This window comes from Anopheles aquasalis, chromosome 2 (assembly GCF_943734665.1).
Source record: "Anopheles aquasalis chromosome 2, idAnoAquaMG_Q_19, whole genome shotgun sequence".
Taxonomy (NCBI): domain Eukaryota; kingdom Metazoa; phylum Arthropoda; class Insecta; order Diptera; family Culicidae; genus Anopheles; species Anopheles aquasalis.
The window spans coordinates 50,965,998-50,982,683 of NC_064877.1; the positions used below are offsets into that span (position 1 = coordinate 50,965,998).

General features: G+C 37.2%; 2 protein-coding genes across 3 annotated transcripts; both read right to left on the minus strand.

Annotated features, from left to right (window-relative positions):
* Window positions 1–5,528: 5,528 nt before the first annotated feature.
* LOC126570358 (protein yellow) lies at window positions 5,529–8,080 on the minus strand. Its single transcript, XM_050228071.1, has 4 exons — window positions 7,710–8,080; window positions 6,897–7,003; window positions 6,568–6,818; window positions 5,529–6,483 (listed from the first exon to the last, which is right to left on the minus strand). Exons 1-4 carry the CDS (start codon window positions 7,931–7,933, stop codon window positions 5,806–5,808), a joined length of 1,260 nt encoding a protein of 419 aa, XP_050084028.1. The 5' UTR covers window positions 7,934–8,080; the 3' UTR covers window positions 5,529–5,805.
* Window positions 8,081–9,314: 1,234 nt separating this feature from the next.
* LOC126581252 (gamma-aminobutyric acid type B receptor subunit 1) lies at window positions 9,315–16,085 on the minus strand. 2 transcript variants are annotated; one of them, XM_050244781.1, is made up of 17 exons: window positions 15,947–16,085; window positions 15,768–15,870; window positions 15,442–15,561; window positions 15,136–15,375; window positions 14,935–15,069; window positions 14,672–14,842; window positions 14,365–14,581; window positions 14,087–14,252; window positions 13,312–13,561; window positions 13,087–13,236; window positions 12,883–13,025; window positions 12,599–12,722; window positions 12,408–12,524; window positions 12,121–12,328; window positions 9,968–10,224; window positions 9,758–9,895; window positions 9,315–9,673 (listed from the first exon to the last, which is right to left on the minus strand). In XM_050244781.1, the coding sequence occupies exons 3-17, from the start codon at window positions 15,496–15,498 to the stop codon at window positions 9,521–9,523; spliced, it is 2,526 nt and encodes an 841-aa protein (XP_050100738.1). In that variant the 5' UTR covers window positions 15,499–15,561; window positions 15,768–15,870; window positions 15,947–16,085; the 3' UTR covers window positions 9,315–9,520. The 2 variants fall into 2 exon arrangements, with proteins under 2 accessions (XP_050100738.1, XP_050100737.1); XM_050244780.1 differs by having other exon boundaries at window positions 15,768–16,012.
* Window positions 16,086–16,686: the final 601 nt, after the last annotated feature.

Sequence of the window (16,686 nt, forward strand, 5' to 3'; positions counted from 1 at the left end):
AAATCAAATCATACTTTTAATTTCATTCCATTTAATTCGTTTGCTCTTTACATTATCTAATCAAAACAGTTGTATGAATTCGCTTCCCCGTATGTTCCCTAGTAGCACATGCGCAGATGGAGTTTTTGTGTCCTTGTCATGAAATCCTTGTCGTGTGCTTTTTCGATAGAGCATTTTGATATTTTAGCCATACTTCTAATCGAAATATTCTAATTATATCCGCATTCGATTCATCTTATTGAACGACTGCACTGGATTGACTAAGCTAAGCGCTGTACTAGAATGCCTTAGTGACAATGCTACACACAGGAAAAAAACAATGTCTGCAATTAGATTTTCAATGTTAATTATAATTCTGAAAATAATTAAAAATATCAGTGCTTTACATTCAGCAGCTGATGGAACGGGGGAATATCTAACAAAATGTAAACGTTCCTCAACGATGTTTCATCGTAAAAACCGTTCAAACTGTTTGTCTGAAGTATCGATGCTATACGACTATCTCCTGCGACACAGAAAAAATAAAGATAACTTTTCCAAATGACTCTGTTGAACCTATGCTACTGATGCTGTTGCCGACTGCTGCTGGTTGTTTTTGTATATTAACACACCTTTGTTGTTGTTTATTGTACTTTTCCCGATGTGCTCTCACTGTGAAGGTTCTCAGAGGGATATCTATTGGACTTCGGATCCTTCTATTGTAACGAAAGCAACCAATCCACACGCATCTAGAGGCTGCGTGGAGATGCTTCAAAGGTTCCAGAGGCGTAACAAAACGTTGCCTTTCGTTCTGTTTGGGTACTGAGCAATAACCTAGGTATGTAGGCCCCTCTCACCGTCATCTAATGCTATCGATTTGGTGCGCATAGGGATACTGTGGTTGAGACTTATTGCTCAACCTTTCGGTAGCCATATAACTTAATTCTCATGTGGGTTTCACAGGACTAAACACCTACTGAGCATAACGAAATCGTATTAACACCGGTTACAACGGTAACCAAATCATAGGACAACGAGGACCTAATGAATAGGTACAGAATGTATAGCAGAACATCAAAAACAATCATGGAAGGTTTATCAGTTTAGTAAAACTGGAGAATCTTTGGATCCAAGAACAACGTTTACTCAGAAAAATGTACAAAGCTGCTTCAAAATATAAATATACTAACCGTACACAACTGAATTAGCATGAACTCAAATAATTATAGGTTTGGCGATAGATTGCTACAACAATCAGTCGAAAGTAATCCAGCGCCTGATTGACTGGTCATACACATTTGAATAACAAATATGAGTTTAAAAAAACGTTTTCAAATTGCTACTATTTTAACATGATTGAACAGCAGAACTATGCTAGTATGTGTGGTATATGAGTCAACGTAAATAAATGTGTTTGCAGGGGTGAAAAAGTTATAAAAAATCAGTAAAAATCGAGTTTTCAGTGTAGCTGAGTAGTAGGGCCTATCTATACTAAGTGTATAACCTTAAAACTTGTTTTTTGTCGATAAAAACACTTTTTACAAAATGGAAAACCAAACAAATAAATTAATCCAACTATTTTTCCTTGCTAGCTATACACTTTTCCTATCCAGTATCCTAGGAATGGCCCAGGTCCAGTTAATTAACGGGGGGAGGTAGAACCACCCAATTTATTGAATTCAAATAAATATGGACCATTTTAGATGAGTGCGCCCATGCATTGTCGTGCAGGAATATCAACCTCTCATGTTTTTGATCATAAATCGGCCTTGTTTCACGCAAAGCACGTTATATTTTGATAATTGGCTGGTGCCCTAACAATTTCATAAGGCTACAACAGCTCAGAATTGAAGACACCCATCTGATTCAACTAAACGCACATCATTGTCTTGTGTTCAGAGCGATTTGGTTTTGCGGTAGAAAATGATGGTTGGCTGGCATTTATTAATGATTTCAAATACCACATTGTCGACGAGAGGTCTCTACAAGCATTGTATGTGATTTGATCGCTGATTTTTCCAAATCAAAGGACAAAAATGGAGCTTCCTGCGAAAGCTCCTTTTCTGGCACAAAATTAGATATGATTAAGTAAGAAAAAATATATGTTGTAGTTTAGTATAAATTATGAAGGACACTGATTTATGTAAACAGGATTTGACAAACACAAAAAACAATATGGCATGTCGATGAAACCTCAATTTGGTTTGTAAGCCCATCTATAAGCAAACGGCCATTTAAAACTTGTACACCTGGTATACACCGTGTCCAATATATTCTCATACACTTTTTTGTTGGAGGATTTTGGTATGTTCGCAGCACCTAGTTCAAATATCAATATTGTTTTCGCAAATTGTAGTGTTTACTTAACATTTTGGCTGTTGGATTGGTCTATTTTATGTTGCGGGTCTAATTTTAGTAACCATGAAACAATTACTTGTTATAAAAAACGATGTTGGATAGGGAGCGTCTAAACTCTATTTTCAAAACCTTGAAGCATCTTGAAATCAAGCATGATTTCGTATATCGAACCCTCGAAAGATAGCCTGAGACTTCCTCGTTACATTACAAAAAAGATCGGGGCGAAAGCGGTCGGCTAGTACTGAAAAAGCGATCAAGATCGTTCGGGAACGTATCCGACGTTATCCTCAACGCTCGATACAAAAAATGGTCACAGATTTGAATGTTTTGATATCAACCACGTATAACTTTTTTAAATAGGAGCTAGAATGTAATGTTTATGAAAAATTGAATGTTCACAGAATTTCGGAAGCTATCCAACAAATAATAAATGCTATTTGTTCTAGAGCAAAGTTGTGGTGTCCAAAACGATAGATTGGGGTCCAAAAACATTAAGGATGTAACAGATAACCAAAACAACATCCTCAGGTTTTCAAAATGCGACTAGTGTGATCGTTTTAGGGGGGGGGGGGGGGGGGGTATTTGCCCGCATGGCAAATTACCCCTACTTTTTACTAACAAAGGCGGAAAAATTTAACTAACGTCTTATAAAAGATATCTTATGAAGAAAATAGTGAAATCTAGCGTGGAAAGATTATACGGGAACGAAAATTATATGTTCCAGCATGATGGAGCGCTCTTGGAGGAGCAATTTTGGTTCAAAAGTGGTGCAGGGACAATTCAGCAAGATTTTTAAAGAAAAATGAATGGCCTCCCAGTTCACCAGATCTTAACCCATTTATCGCTTTATCGTTTGTTCATACAATTGTTGAACCTTAACGAACAAAAATTATCTAATTTTATTCAGTTTGAAGCAACGATCCCAAAAAAATGGGAGGAAATGTCTATGAAAGTCGTCCGTGCCAGGTGCGTTGAACTTTCGAAGCGATTGAAGCTCGTAAAAATGGATGGGAGGGGGTAATTCCAAAACATATTTTTTAATTGATCAGTATAAGTTTCTCTTTAAAAACACACTCTGATGATAGAAAATGGTCCATCCGTTATATATTGGACACGGTGTATATAAAAATCAAGTTTCGTACTTTCGAACTCCCATAACTTGAGAACGGATGGGCCGATTTCACTCACTCATTCTTTCACTCATTCTTGGCCCAATGAATTCGTCTTGCTCTGCGAAAATACGTTGGGCTTTATACGTTTAAAAATGTCGAGTAAGTTCTGTCCTTTTATGGCAAATTGGAACTCAATTTTGCACCGGATTTCCACCTCACAGCCTACTTGATTCGATATTATTTTAAAACATTGGATGGCAACCTTTCAGCTCCAATGCCCACTGCGTTCAATTCTACATTTCTCTAATTTGATCATATTTGCCTACTGTGGTACTTTCTACAGTGATCACAAAATCAGATTTCAATTTTTTACTTCCATCGGACCAAAGAGCGATTAGTTTGAGCAAACCACCGATGATTCGTCAAGTGATTTAAATTTGGTAATTATTGTGGTTTGAATAAAAACTACAGCGAGTACATCAAGAACTAGTTTTGGTAAAAAGAAAATTATCTGATTTTAGTTGAGTCATTTCAAGACAAATAAAATACCTTCAATCAAAAGATCACGTAAAGGAGTACGCAGACGAAATTCAAAAAGACTGTCACTAATCCGTAGAAACCAGACCTCTGAGCAACGGGATCAAGCATGTTTTCAGCTTCAATTGCATATGTCTGAAAATCAAAATCAAGATCTCAAGAACAACGAGAAAGGATTAATGATAGCGAAAGACGAAGGGAGCAATGCAATCAAGATCAGGATCTTATATGTGAACTATTGCAAATCCTCCCGTGGCTCATTTACATCGTGCCGCATTGCTTTATGGTTCTACGATCCCCTACAATCAAATGTCGTGTGGTGATAAAGGGAAGATGGATGAGGTTTGTTAACATTACCCAAAAAATTCATTTGGAAACTCCCCGATTGTGATGGTAATTATTGGATGTTGGTCATCAGTATCATTGCAGACAACAGTACAGTAAAAACCGTTTCCATTTTTATGTTGCATTAAAAACTATGCTTCCAACATCTTAAATATAGGCGTCAAGAGTCGAATGGCAGAACGAAATTTGCCGGGGCAACTATTACTTTAAAATTCTTTCGTTCCCGCATATTTGTTGGCCTAAATGTAAAAATTAATTGTAACTTTTAATAAAGCCAGGGACAGACGAAGCGTAAACTCAGAGCGTAATGCCAAAAAGTTTACGCCTCGTCTGTCAGAGGCATAACGTAGAGAAAGAAATTTCATACAAATAAGGCCCGTTTCATACAAGTTGCGTGGAACTCATACAGTGATAGTAATTTGTTGAACCCTCATCGGTTCCTCCAAAATTACATCGAATCGGTTCTTGTCTATGCGCGGCTACACACCGCACAGAATCTGGGCGCAGAATCTGCCGGTTTTTTCTGTGTCTAGCGTACACACTGCCCACATCTAATTTTTATTTTATCACAAATAGTTCTTGATGTACTCGCTGTAGTTTTTATTCAAACCACAATAATTACCAAATTTAAATCACTTGACGAATCATCGGTGGTTTGCTCAAACTAATCGCTCTTTGGTCCGATGGAAGTAAAAAATTGAAATCTGATTTTGTGATCACTGTAGAAAGTACCACAGTAGGCAAATATGATCAAATTAGAGAAATGTAGAATTGAACGCAGTGGGCATTGGAGCTGAAAGGTTGCCATTCAATGTTTTAAAATAATATCGAATCAAGTAGGCTGTGAGGTGGAAATCCGGTGTAAAATTGAGTTCCAATTTGCCATAAAAGGACAGAAATTTTTCGGAAAAAGGACAGAATTCGAAATTTTTAAACGTAACCTTCTGCAGAGCAAGACGAATTCATTGGGCCAAGAATGATTATGTACTTTGATTTTTATATATTAGGTTGGCCGTATTTTTAGTAAATATTTAGGAGTGTTTCTACATTACGAAAAAACTTTTAATGTCAAGACGAAAAAAATATAATCCTATAGCATCCTTATAGAACAGCAGCTTAGAAAAATCAATAGCATTGGCAAAGTTTTTTCGTAATGTAGAAACACTTTATTACTTTTATAAAAATGTTCATTAACACATAGGTTATTGAGTGCAACTAAATTAGTATTAGTTAACATAAAGTAACACACAATCATTCAGGACGAAGCCCCTGCCAATTGGCTCGCAGCATCGCCTCAAACATTTCGGATCGGATAACTAGCCACAAGTACGCGACATTATTTGAACTCAATGGTTAATACCGTGAAGATCATATTATTGGCAATTCAATACAATAATTTGAACCAAAACAGTATGCTAATAATAGTGGGTTGACATACTAAATGGTGCACATTACATGTGCCTTTACATCGTACCTAGTTGTCGCATGGAGTTCCTTTAATCATTTCTTTAGTTTCTCCTACCAAAATTCGGTAGTTATACTGCTCCTCATCTAAGCTGGTAAAAATGAACATTGGCAAACGATCGGACAGTACCCACAGCTGACCTTCGCTGTCCACTTTTAAATCATTTGGAAAAACCAAAGCATCGCTATCAGAGTCGACCAATCCTTGAGTGTCCGCGTTCAGTGGCATAGCCGTGTTCCAGCAGCCAATTCCATCCTTGTTTACTTGTGTATAGAAAATGACACCAGTTTCCGTGTCGTAGAATTCAGCAGATGATTGAGAATTTGGCCCGCGGTCACCAAGCAGCTTGAAATCGTAGTACGATTGCGGGTTCTGTGCATACGATTCATTTTTTAAGATAACATTCGGAACCATGAACTCTTTGGTGCTAGAAAAAGCATGGAAATATACTGGCCGAGAACCATCAGTCGTTCGTTTTCCAACAGCCATTCCGAATACACCGTCGGTCCATTGGAAATTTACACCACCTATGTTGTAATCACCAGCCAGGGGGTCAAAGTGAAAGAAATTGTGCTTCACACGCCAGGAACGATCTTCATTAAACGAATAAACGATCACAGCATAGCTTCCCAGATCTGGGATGTACGCAAAAGCATTATCACAATCACCTCGTTCGGTATCAACAATCTGCGGATTTAAAGATTTCGCTATTAACAAGAGGTTCAATATTAACATGGATTAGCCAAGAACTAATGTAAAATGACATCTTACCACATTTGCGAAAAAGGAGTCCTCTTTCAGTAATGAACTATTGAAAAAGTGTCGCCGAATAAGTTTATCAGTGTACAGGTCAAACAGAACAAGCGATGGTGGAGCGTATTGCACGGCGTCTCCGAGAATATCTGCTAATCCCGTATCCATTACCCATAAACGATCACACTCGTCGGCTCGCACTCGGAAGGTGGAAATGATGGTAGCATTATTCTTTAAATATTTGGAATCGTTTTGTCCATTCACTGGATCTGTCAATAGAAGTGTTTGCAATAGAATGGTATTTAACAAGTAGAAGACATTGAATATTTATCATTAAAACCACATACCGCTCGGCAGGAGGTTATCATCCCAAGTAGGATAAGGACGTAGTGTTGGGCTCATGTCGTCAGTAACGTTGACGTAAGTTAAAGACGCTGCCACTCCGGTTTTCCATCTGTAAATAATAGAACATACAAAAATGACTATGTACCTGTTCTTGTTAAAGTAGATTGACCCCTGTCTTGGCGATCTGCTATTTCAGAAATAATCTGCGACCTTCCTTAGGATTTTACAATGCCCTTGACATTATCATCAACGAATAAAGGAAAAATAAATAAAAACCAGTTCCATACGCACTAAAGGGTGCGACCGGGCGATTACTGTGAAGATTGGCATAAAGCCTACAATATGCAGAACTCTGGTCAGCATAATTGACACTGTTGTTTGAATTGAGCAAGTAGAGGTCAACTCCTTTCGTTTTGAAGCATAATTGCCAGTACTCTTTAACAGATTGTATTGTTCAGCCGACTCATGTATGCACGATGTCTTTAAAATAGGTAATTGGTAGTTTCCAGAATCAATTTTGTGTATGTTTCACAAATAATTGTGTGAAGTGAAAGATCGACATAAGAAATTATATGTTGGAGCTATATGTTTTCTGTGCAAAGAATCCGGCAATGGTTAGGATTTATTTTTTATCAGTGCAATAAAATTATTGAAGCTGTATTGAACAGTAGCTTTGTTTGCTCATTCTCATAAGTATAAAAAGTCAACATTATGGATAAATAGATGGCTATCTGGATGTCGCACTTATTCCAAAAGCATGTATCAATCACCATATATAAATAGTTTGAACATACACTGCTGCTGTTGTGTATTACCTTGGTACGGTGATGAACAACTTGTCTCTCCAGCGTTCTAATCCTAGGGGAAGGTTATTTTTGACTACATATTGTCCGGTTTGCAGAGCATTCTGCTTCGTTGCTTCCGACGGCCACTCAAACGATACATCACGCCATTTGAACTTTTCTCTAAGTTTCACACCGTGCACTTCCGATCTTAATATCACAATCAATGCTAACAGAATTTGAATATGAAGCTTCATGTTAAGTGTTGAGGATGGTGGAATAAAAAGAATAATATTGAATGTCGCGAGGAGCTCGCAACTAGTTTATCAACCATTCAACGTCAGACTACTACTGAGCATCAGCTATTGCCGGAACGATCTACCACACCTCTCGATCATGTTTGTGTAGCCAACTGAAACCGGCTACATTGAACCGATCTGGTCTTCCAGACCAGAAACCAGAGTTTCTGCCGCGAATACCGGTTTTATTTCACTTTTCTTTTTCCCTCCATTCCAATTTGCATAGTTTTTTATTCTTTTAAACACGCTCACCAACAAAAGGTACGGGGAATAGCGCGATGCATCGTGCGAGTGTATGTAGCTAATAATTTATTACTTCTGGTGAAGATTACTGATCGGCTGTACCGACTATTTGAAAAATTGGCTACAGTCTGTGCTTATGTTAGCTTATTGTCGGTATTTTTGGGAGAAACTAAAAAGAGAAAACTGTTATGCGCGTGATGCGTGACAACATATCTACTTTGTGAAGTATTCGTTACATCATCGATGCTGCCTGCACAAACAGCAGAATCGTAAATTACAGTCCCAAGCGGATGCGAAGCGAGTGCTGGTCTCTAACAACTCTATTTTAACAGTACACTGTGTCATCAGTTCAATGAATTGCGTAACAACAGAGTTCTTTCGGATCGACGGTCACGAATGCCTAATGCATAAAGCTTTTCAACGTAATACCATGTTTTGATGAAGTTTACTATCGAGCAAATTGATTTCGGTGCGAATCGAATAAAACCGATTTATTTAAAATTTGTTATAATATGGACATTATATTACAACGCCAAATGAATCAATGACTATACGACAAAAACTTCACATAATGTTATTATTGAATAACGCATAAAACTATTATAAATCATGATATGGTCATTGAAATAACGTAGTTCCAGATAATAGAATAGATTAAAAAGTATCTATAATTACAATAGCAACTCCAACAAATAGTTAATTGGCATTGGTTTTAATTAACATTTTATTGTTATGCCTTTTCACGCTTTTTTGCATTACAGTCTGAAGTATAATACCAGCTTTGTGATTTTAAGCTAAATCACGATGAATAATAATCAATAATCATTAGTCTCGCTCGAGCTTTAGATTGTTTTGCATGGGGCTAGTTGAATAATCGATGAGGTATTTTATGACCTTGCGTTGTGTAGTTGTAACGAATTTCTAGTTCATTACTAGACACAATTTGGTTACAATTCTGGCTTGCGAAGGTCATTTCTAATTAACCTAACTGAACGTGAGTAACGAGAACTAAACAAACAAATTATTTATCTAGAATAAAGGAATTTCTTTCATCCTGCAGATAATTTGATTTACAATTGGATTGTTAAAATGTTAATTGGTTTATTTCACTTTTTCTCTACACATCGGAAGTATATATGGCTGAAATCTATTGTTTTCGCCATTTTATAATTTCCTATTTGTAATACATGCAATAGGAAAAACAAATTATCGATGAACTATTCCTAGAGTTAGCTGTGTGTGAGCTTGCGCAGAGACAGAAGGATATTCCACAGCTGCTTATTTCATATTGTAAATTTGGAATCATTTCTGAATTAAGGTCGATGGTGCAGGTTGATTGAATTGAACACCACCGGCAGTTGATGTACCATCGAGGGCATCAGCGAAGGAGTGAACTCCATTGTTTGTTTCTTTTTCCGATAACCGTTGTTTCAGCAATCTTATTTTGTCTTCTTTCTGCAAAACGTTTAGAAACAAGAATTTTACTTACTCTCATTACACAAGTAGCATTGAGCTAAAAGCGGAAAAACCAATAGTTACTTGAGCAATTAATTTCTGCAAATCCTCGTTTTCTGATATGAGCTTCTGATAACGTTCTTCCTCTTCCTTTGAAATGCCAGTATCGTTGCTGAATTTTGATTCCGCCTTATCCTTCGGATGTCTTAGCACTTCTATAACCTGTAATAGTAATGGAAAAAAACATAAAGAAATATCTTAATGCGTTCTTTTGATTGAGTGACCAAACATTACCTTTGGTACGAAGATGAGTAACATACTGAGGAAACAACAAAATATTACTGCTAACGCCACAAAAGCAAATGAAGCATCTTGCTGGGAAGCTATCACCATCGCCACTGGTGCAGTTATCAAACACAAGACAACTACATTGTAAATACTCATTCCAACATATCGTGAGTCGTTTATCTGCTTTACTTTGATGGATCGCGTCTCATATGCCAAAAACAGTCCAAATACCAGAATCAATCCCTTGAATCCATATATAACACCTGAAAAAAAGAAAATTGTGTAATGCCGGTGTTTAGCATACAATCTAACTAAATGGTTAACTAATAATTTTTTCGTTGATTATTCGCCCCATATTTTTGATGGCGAAATGTGCTAAAAATTATTAAATAAGTCGAATGTAATAGAATTTGTGTTTCGATATTTGGTTTTATATAGATCATCCTTTTTCTGGTTTTTATAGGAATTCGCGTTTATAGTTTTTTTCAATTTCTAAGATATCATATAAAAGAAAATATGTATATTAAAACTTTTCTCGAAAATCTATTAGGTTGGGTAATAAGTCTTTTCGTATTTTGGCAATAGATGTGTTTGGAGCCGTCTATCTCCACCGTTGTAAATCACATTATGTCATATCATACCACGTTGTTTTAAGTAACATTTGATGTATCGTTTAATCAAAACAAAACAGAATTTGGAGCAATGGACAAAAAGTTATAGCTGTTCAAAGATGTGTGAAAATAGTGAAGAAATTCGCAATATTGTGAAATTTTTCTATAAAAAAGGGAAAAATGCCAAGCAATCCACAAATGAAATTTGTGAAGTTTACTGGGACGATGCGGAATCAGTTATCAGAATCGTGTAGCATAACGATGGTTCGCTCGCTTCCGTACTGAATTTTTTTATGTGAAAGATGCATCTCGCTCTGGTCGACCTATCGTTGCTAAAGTCAATGAAATTATTGAAAGGATAGACCAGAATGGTCACATAAGCAGCCGTGACATCGCTGAGGAACTAAACATTCACCATAAAACGGTTTTGAACCATTTAAAAATGGGTGACTACAAAAAAAAAGCTCGATGTTTGGATACGACATGAATTGTCTGTGAAAAATTTATTGGACCGAATAACCTGCGATTCTTTGCTGAAACGGAATGAAATCGAACCCTTTCTGAAACGAATGGTAACAGGAGATGAAAAGTGGATCAAACACGACAATAACGTGTGAAAAATATCATGGTGCAAAAATGCAGAAGCTACACAAACAGTCCCAAAGCCAGGATTGACGCCGCAGAAGGTTATGCCGTGCGTTTGGTTTAATTGGAGTGGAATCATTCATTATGAGCTACTTCAGCCTGGTCAAACTATTGATTCTAGACTTTACTGTGACTAATTGATGAGATTGAAGCAAGCAATCGAAGAAAAACGGCCAGAATTGGTCAACAGAAAGGGCAGCGGCTTCCACCATGACAACGCTAGACCACACACATCTTTGATGGCTCGGCAAAAACTGGGAGAGCTTGGCTGGGAAGTTTTGATGTATCCTCCGTATAGCCCAGACCATGCACCATCGGATTACCACTTGTTTCGTTCTATGCAAAACACCCTTGGTGGAGTACGGCTGGCTTCAAGAGAAGCATGTGAAAACTTCATGTCATAGTTTTTTAACGATAAACCGCGGAGTTTTTACACTAAAGGAATTATGTCTTTAGTCGAAAAATGGCAAAAGGTGGTTAACCAAAATGGATCATATTTGGTTGAATAAAGTTGCTCAAAACTTAAAATATATCCCTTTGAAGTTTAACTAAAAACACGAAAAGACATTACCCAACCTAAAATAGTGGTAAATTTAGTTAGCATAAAAAACCGGTAATTTGACTGGTAATACAGATGATATTAACCGAACTTTGGATCAAGTCTGTATTATTTGCAATATTCTCAATTAAGCAACAGCAATAGATCAAACAATTTATATCGGAAATAACCTATCAGGGTATAAAATATTAGGTCTATAAGTGTGAACTGTGTGCTGTGAACCTACCCCAAAACCATGGCACCAATGTTTAATAGAATCGAAAGAACTAAGAAAGAACCTAAAGAAGTTATAGACCTAATTTGTAAAAGGTTTATTCAAAAATTAAACAATTTTACAAACTTACCTAACCAAACGGAGTTATTATGACTCTCACAGTGCTCTAGCTCCGGACGTATCTTTACGTCGTCAGTAGATGATATAGGATCCTCCAATGGAAATGTTTCCAATCGTCGCTGCAAAGGATCCTGCATTTGCCAAGTCAATAGTATGATCAAATCGATCAGTAGCAGCCCAGATACCATTGTATACAGTTTCCACGGTTCAACTTTTTTCTAGTTGGGGAAAAAAACAAAAAATATAGATAAATTTAATTTCCCTACTATCATCATATCTACGCGATTCGCCACATACTTTTGGGTCAGTTTTGGTTTTCGTCGTGAACCGATGTACGCGCCATACTTTACTGAACATGGCTCCGTAAGCCAAGGTAAATCCTGTAGATAGGATCCATGCTCTAGCTTGACAAACCTTTAAGAAAAGATTTAAAAAATGATAATAGTGGGCTCCAAATAAGGCAACATTCCAAGTATGTGTTGACTTACTTTCGGGTAATTTTCCGCTGTTATAAATTGACCATCAATCCCGAGTAAAATAACAGACACAAGACATATGATCACTCCAAAAAGCATTATCGTGTTGCAAACAGGATGTGACGATTGTATTACCCTATGAGCATTAAATGTCGAAAATATCATAGCGGATTACATATTAATATGAAAGTATTTCGTTGCATGTACTGAGCTAAACCTTACTAAACGAGAGAGTTTCATAAACAAAAAAACAGTAAAAATTTACGAAAACAAAGCCTTCTCACATACTCCCATACCTGCGATGCCTGTGCCAAATGTTGAAAAATATGAGAACTATTGCAATTATTATGCCAATACACGAAATGGTACTCATACAGATGAACAAAGGCAAGGATACTGTCCTCAAGACACGTCGTACAATAGTACGATCTTGTGGGACCTACAGCAAGAAAGACTCATTCAGAATAATAAATTCATTCATAAATATCTACAGGGACTACCTTCTCTCCATTCCATTTTTCTTTGTTGAACCATGTCAAATTATCTGCTTGGGTGTCATAATATCCAAGCTTGTAATATTGACCATCGATCATCTGTTCGATCTGGGTCAGTGCGATTCGATCTCCTTGGGAACTGAATGCCACAACGCCCTTGAGGATAAGGCAAATGGTTTATTATATCCGGGCACCCAGCATCGTCAAATTAATGGTTGTTTACAAACTCACCGAAACGCCAAGAAATTGCGTCGAATTCATGGCTGCATATATTGCATTTGCTATCTCCTTATCGGTGTAGGTGAAGTCCTTAAGATTTTTCCCCCAGTTCAATTGTGTAAGGCGTTGCATCGTTTTGTTAAAAGCTAAGGCTACGCTCCAGACTGCGTCATATGCTAATGGTGCTTCCTGGTATCCCTCTGGGTATCGATTATGACTGATGTCGTAGCCTTCTTCGATCAGGGCGGCGTTTAAACGCTTTCTAAAAGTGCAATAATAACGTGAATGATAAGATTAACTCATTATACACGGTAAATCAAGTATAGACGATCATTTTCATCCTTCTAACACAAAAATGTAAAGAGAACGTTCCGCTGTTTTGTTGCTTAGTTGGTTTGTCAAGACTATAAGAAACAAGCACTATCGTCTCCTTGACTCTCTCAGTGTCCCTCGTAACGATGTCGGCAGGACGAGATAGTAGTATAGTATTGTAGACATCGTACCACTACAGGGCAATGAGTATTAAAAATTGAAATATTGAATTTTAATTCAAATTGAAATTTTTGAAACAACTCAGGTAGGAATCATTGGACAACCTTCTTTACAGTCCTGACATGTCACCCTGTGACTGGCCCTTTTAAGAAAATTTTGAGAAGCAAAAGATCCAACAGTGATGCTGAGATTAAAACCTCATTTACGCAATTGCAAACACGATTTACCAAAAAAAAATCGTTCATATTTTGATCACCCACGTAATTAAGATTATGTTATGTTGCATGTTGCATACCTGAAATCTTCTGACGACATTCCAGATATAGTTTTTTGATTGTTTTGGTTCCACATCAATGCCTCAGTCGTTAAATGACCTTCGGCAGCGATCTTCATTTGCTCTTTAGTACAGGAAATATTCTCATTCTTCAAATTCACTTCGTACCAGTTGTCTTCGTACCATCCTGTATTGGAATACAAATTGTGGGCATAATAGAATTAAAAAAAAAACTACACTCTATGTAATAAAGTATTCTTCTACTAAGTCTTCTACTTTTATCCTAAAACATGACGTACCTATGAAGAACCAAACATATGCTCTACCATATAGTTGTTGTTTGTACATTTCGCATAAAACACGACGTGCCGCTACAACATAGAATAATCCTACAATGATCCGTGCATCCTGGCGGCGTAGGTTACGGACGGCATCGGTGGGGTCAGAAAGGAATGATTGCCTTGTCACGATTTCAATGCCAGCATCTTTGCAACGTGTTTCTAAGTCTTCCACAGTCTGACCAAAAGAGAATTTTAAATTAGCGATCGTTATTCTTCACACAGGACATGTAGCATGTATAGTGTCTAAGCCTGCAAGTAAACTAACCGATATAAAGACTTCCTCCGCTTGCTGTAATATTGCCACTCTTGACCAATCGAATTTTTGCATAAGTTTGATTCGGGTTGGATTGTGAACTGTTGCTGAAGGATGGGTTCTGAATAGCGTAGGGAAACGACTGCGGTCAGATAATGCTGGGCTGGATGCTCCGTAGCATAGCTAGTTTATTATACAAACGCATAATTTATTGTAATTAGAAAAGCTATTGATGAACTAAACTTGATGAACTCTCTTGAAAACTAAAAGCTTACCACAACCAAATTCCACATCTTTGCAGCTTCTGCCACAGTTGTGCAAACTGTACTACATCCAGCTAAAAGCATTAGCTTTTGAGGTGAATTGTACAGTAAATTGTACATGACACTCGCCCCTAAGCCCGGTTCGCACTACGGATGTAAAATATATGCATTATTTTTTAATGGCCCAACTATTGTACACAACGGTAAACATACCTCACTATCGTTGCTGTGCAACGTTAAATTGAATCCTGGTAATAAGTCTGGATTTTCGTTTACATCTTGAAGTGCCAGCTTTGCTGCCGGCATGCATGCTTGACCACCCTGCCAACCCCCTTTACCGGCGATCGGAAAAATACCTCCAATATGTAGTTGATTTGCACCTTTGACGCTGCTAGCAAATAATACAGCAATGAGTATATAACAAGATATACGGAATCCACGATAGTATTGAACCTACGATAGAATTAAAAAAAAATAGTATAAAAAGAAACGTATATCGTTTATATTTTCTTTACTTACATCATCTTCCACATTATTTGCAAAATGCAATCCTTTTCGTAATACCTGTATCTCCATTGCAAACCAATATACTAATTGTAGTACGCCTACTGCAATTCAGAACTTGGATCAAGTGTGAGCCTTTATAATTAGATAATAATAAATAAAATGTATACCCGGCAGTGGAATATCTTCATTGCATTCACAAAACAATCTGATTAAATTGCATTCACGATTCAATCTGTTTGCAATATACAACGAGCGTTTCATCCAATTTATAATATTTGGATAATCAGAAAGTGCTCCACATTATGCTCACACTGGCGCATGCGACCCATATTACTTACAATTTTCATAGGTAGTGCCGAAGCTCCAGTTTTTAGGATAAGAATATTTTCATTTCACCCGAGTCAAATTTTACACTTGGCTTTGGAGTTTTTTGTGCAGATTCTGTGTACATGATACAAGCATTACAAATTACTAGATTAAATAATTTTGTCTATTCGCGTGTGATTGTACTGCTTACAATGGATTCGGATTAGCAATGATAACGAACTCTTTAGTAAACTTTCCAACCCTCTTGCTTGAGGAACTGCACATAATATCCTTGTTAGAAGACAGATAAAAAGGGGAAATTTCGGCACATGCGCCGGAGACAATTATTTGTCCATATCGAAGGATATACCGCCAAATGATTTTGTTTCTTGATTCGACAAAAATAAACAAAGTCCCAATGAATGAGTAACTTAAGAAAAAGATAAGTTCCAAACTGAACCCACACAGTTTTCCAAAAAGCCTTTTTTTGATAACAGAAACATTTTTTGATAACTGATAACAGAAAAAAACTACTTGGTTTGGTACTTTATAATTCACTACCACAGGGTGTTCAGAAATCCCTTAGCTCACATGACATTTAGTAGTGAGTAGTGAGAAGATGTTTCACGCCGGGCTGACCAAACCTTCAACCTTTTCGAACGGGACAGTTGCGTGCCAACGGCTACTACGCAGAAATCTGTCCAACAGGATTTGGGACGCTCGCCGCTTCAAATTGATCGAACACGCGGTTTTACTCACGGAGTACTTAATCACTTCTTGAGCTCGATTCCCTAAGTTATCGAATGTAACCGATGCTTCTAGGACGGTTAAGTGAACTTAGACTTGGCCAAGTTGTTTTGCCGCAGAAGACAAAAGCAGCACCTCTGGCAGGAGGCACACTTTGTAGCATATCTTCAGTGTTGATCAAAATCAGCCCAAGTTTTCCACTGG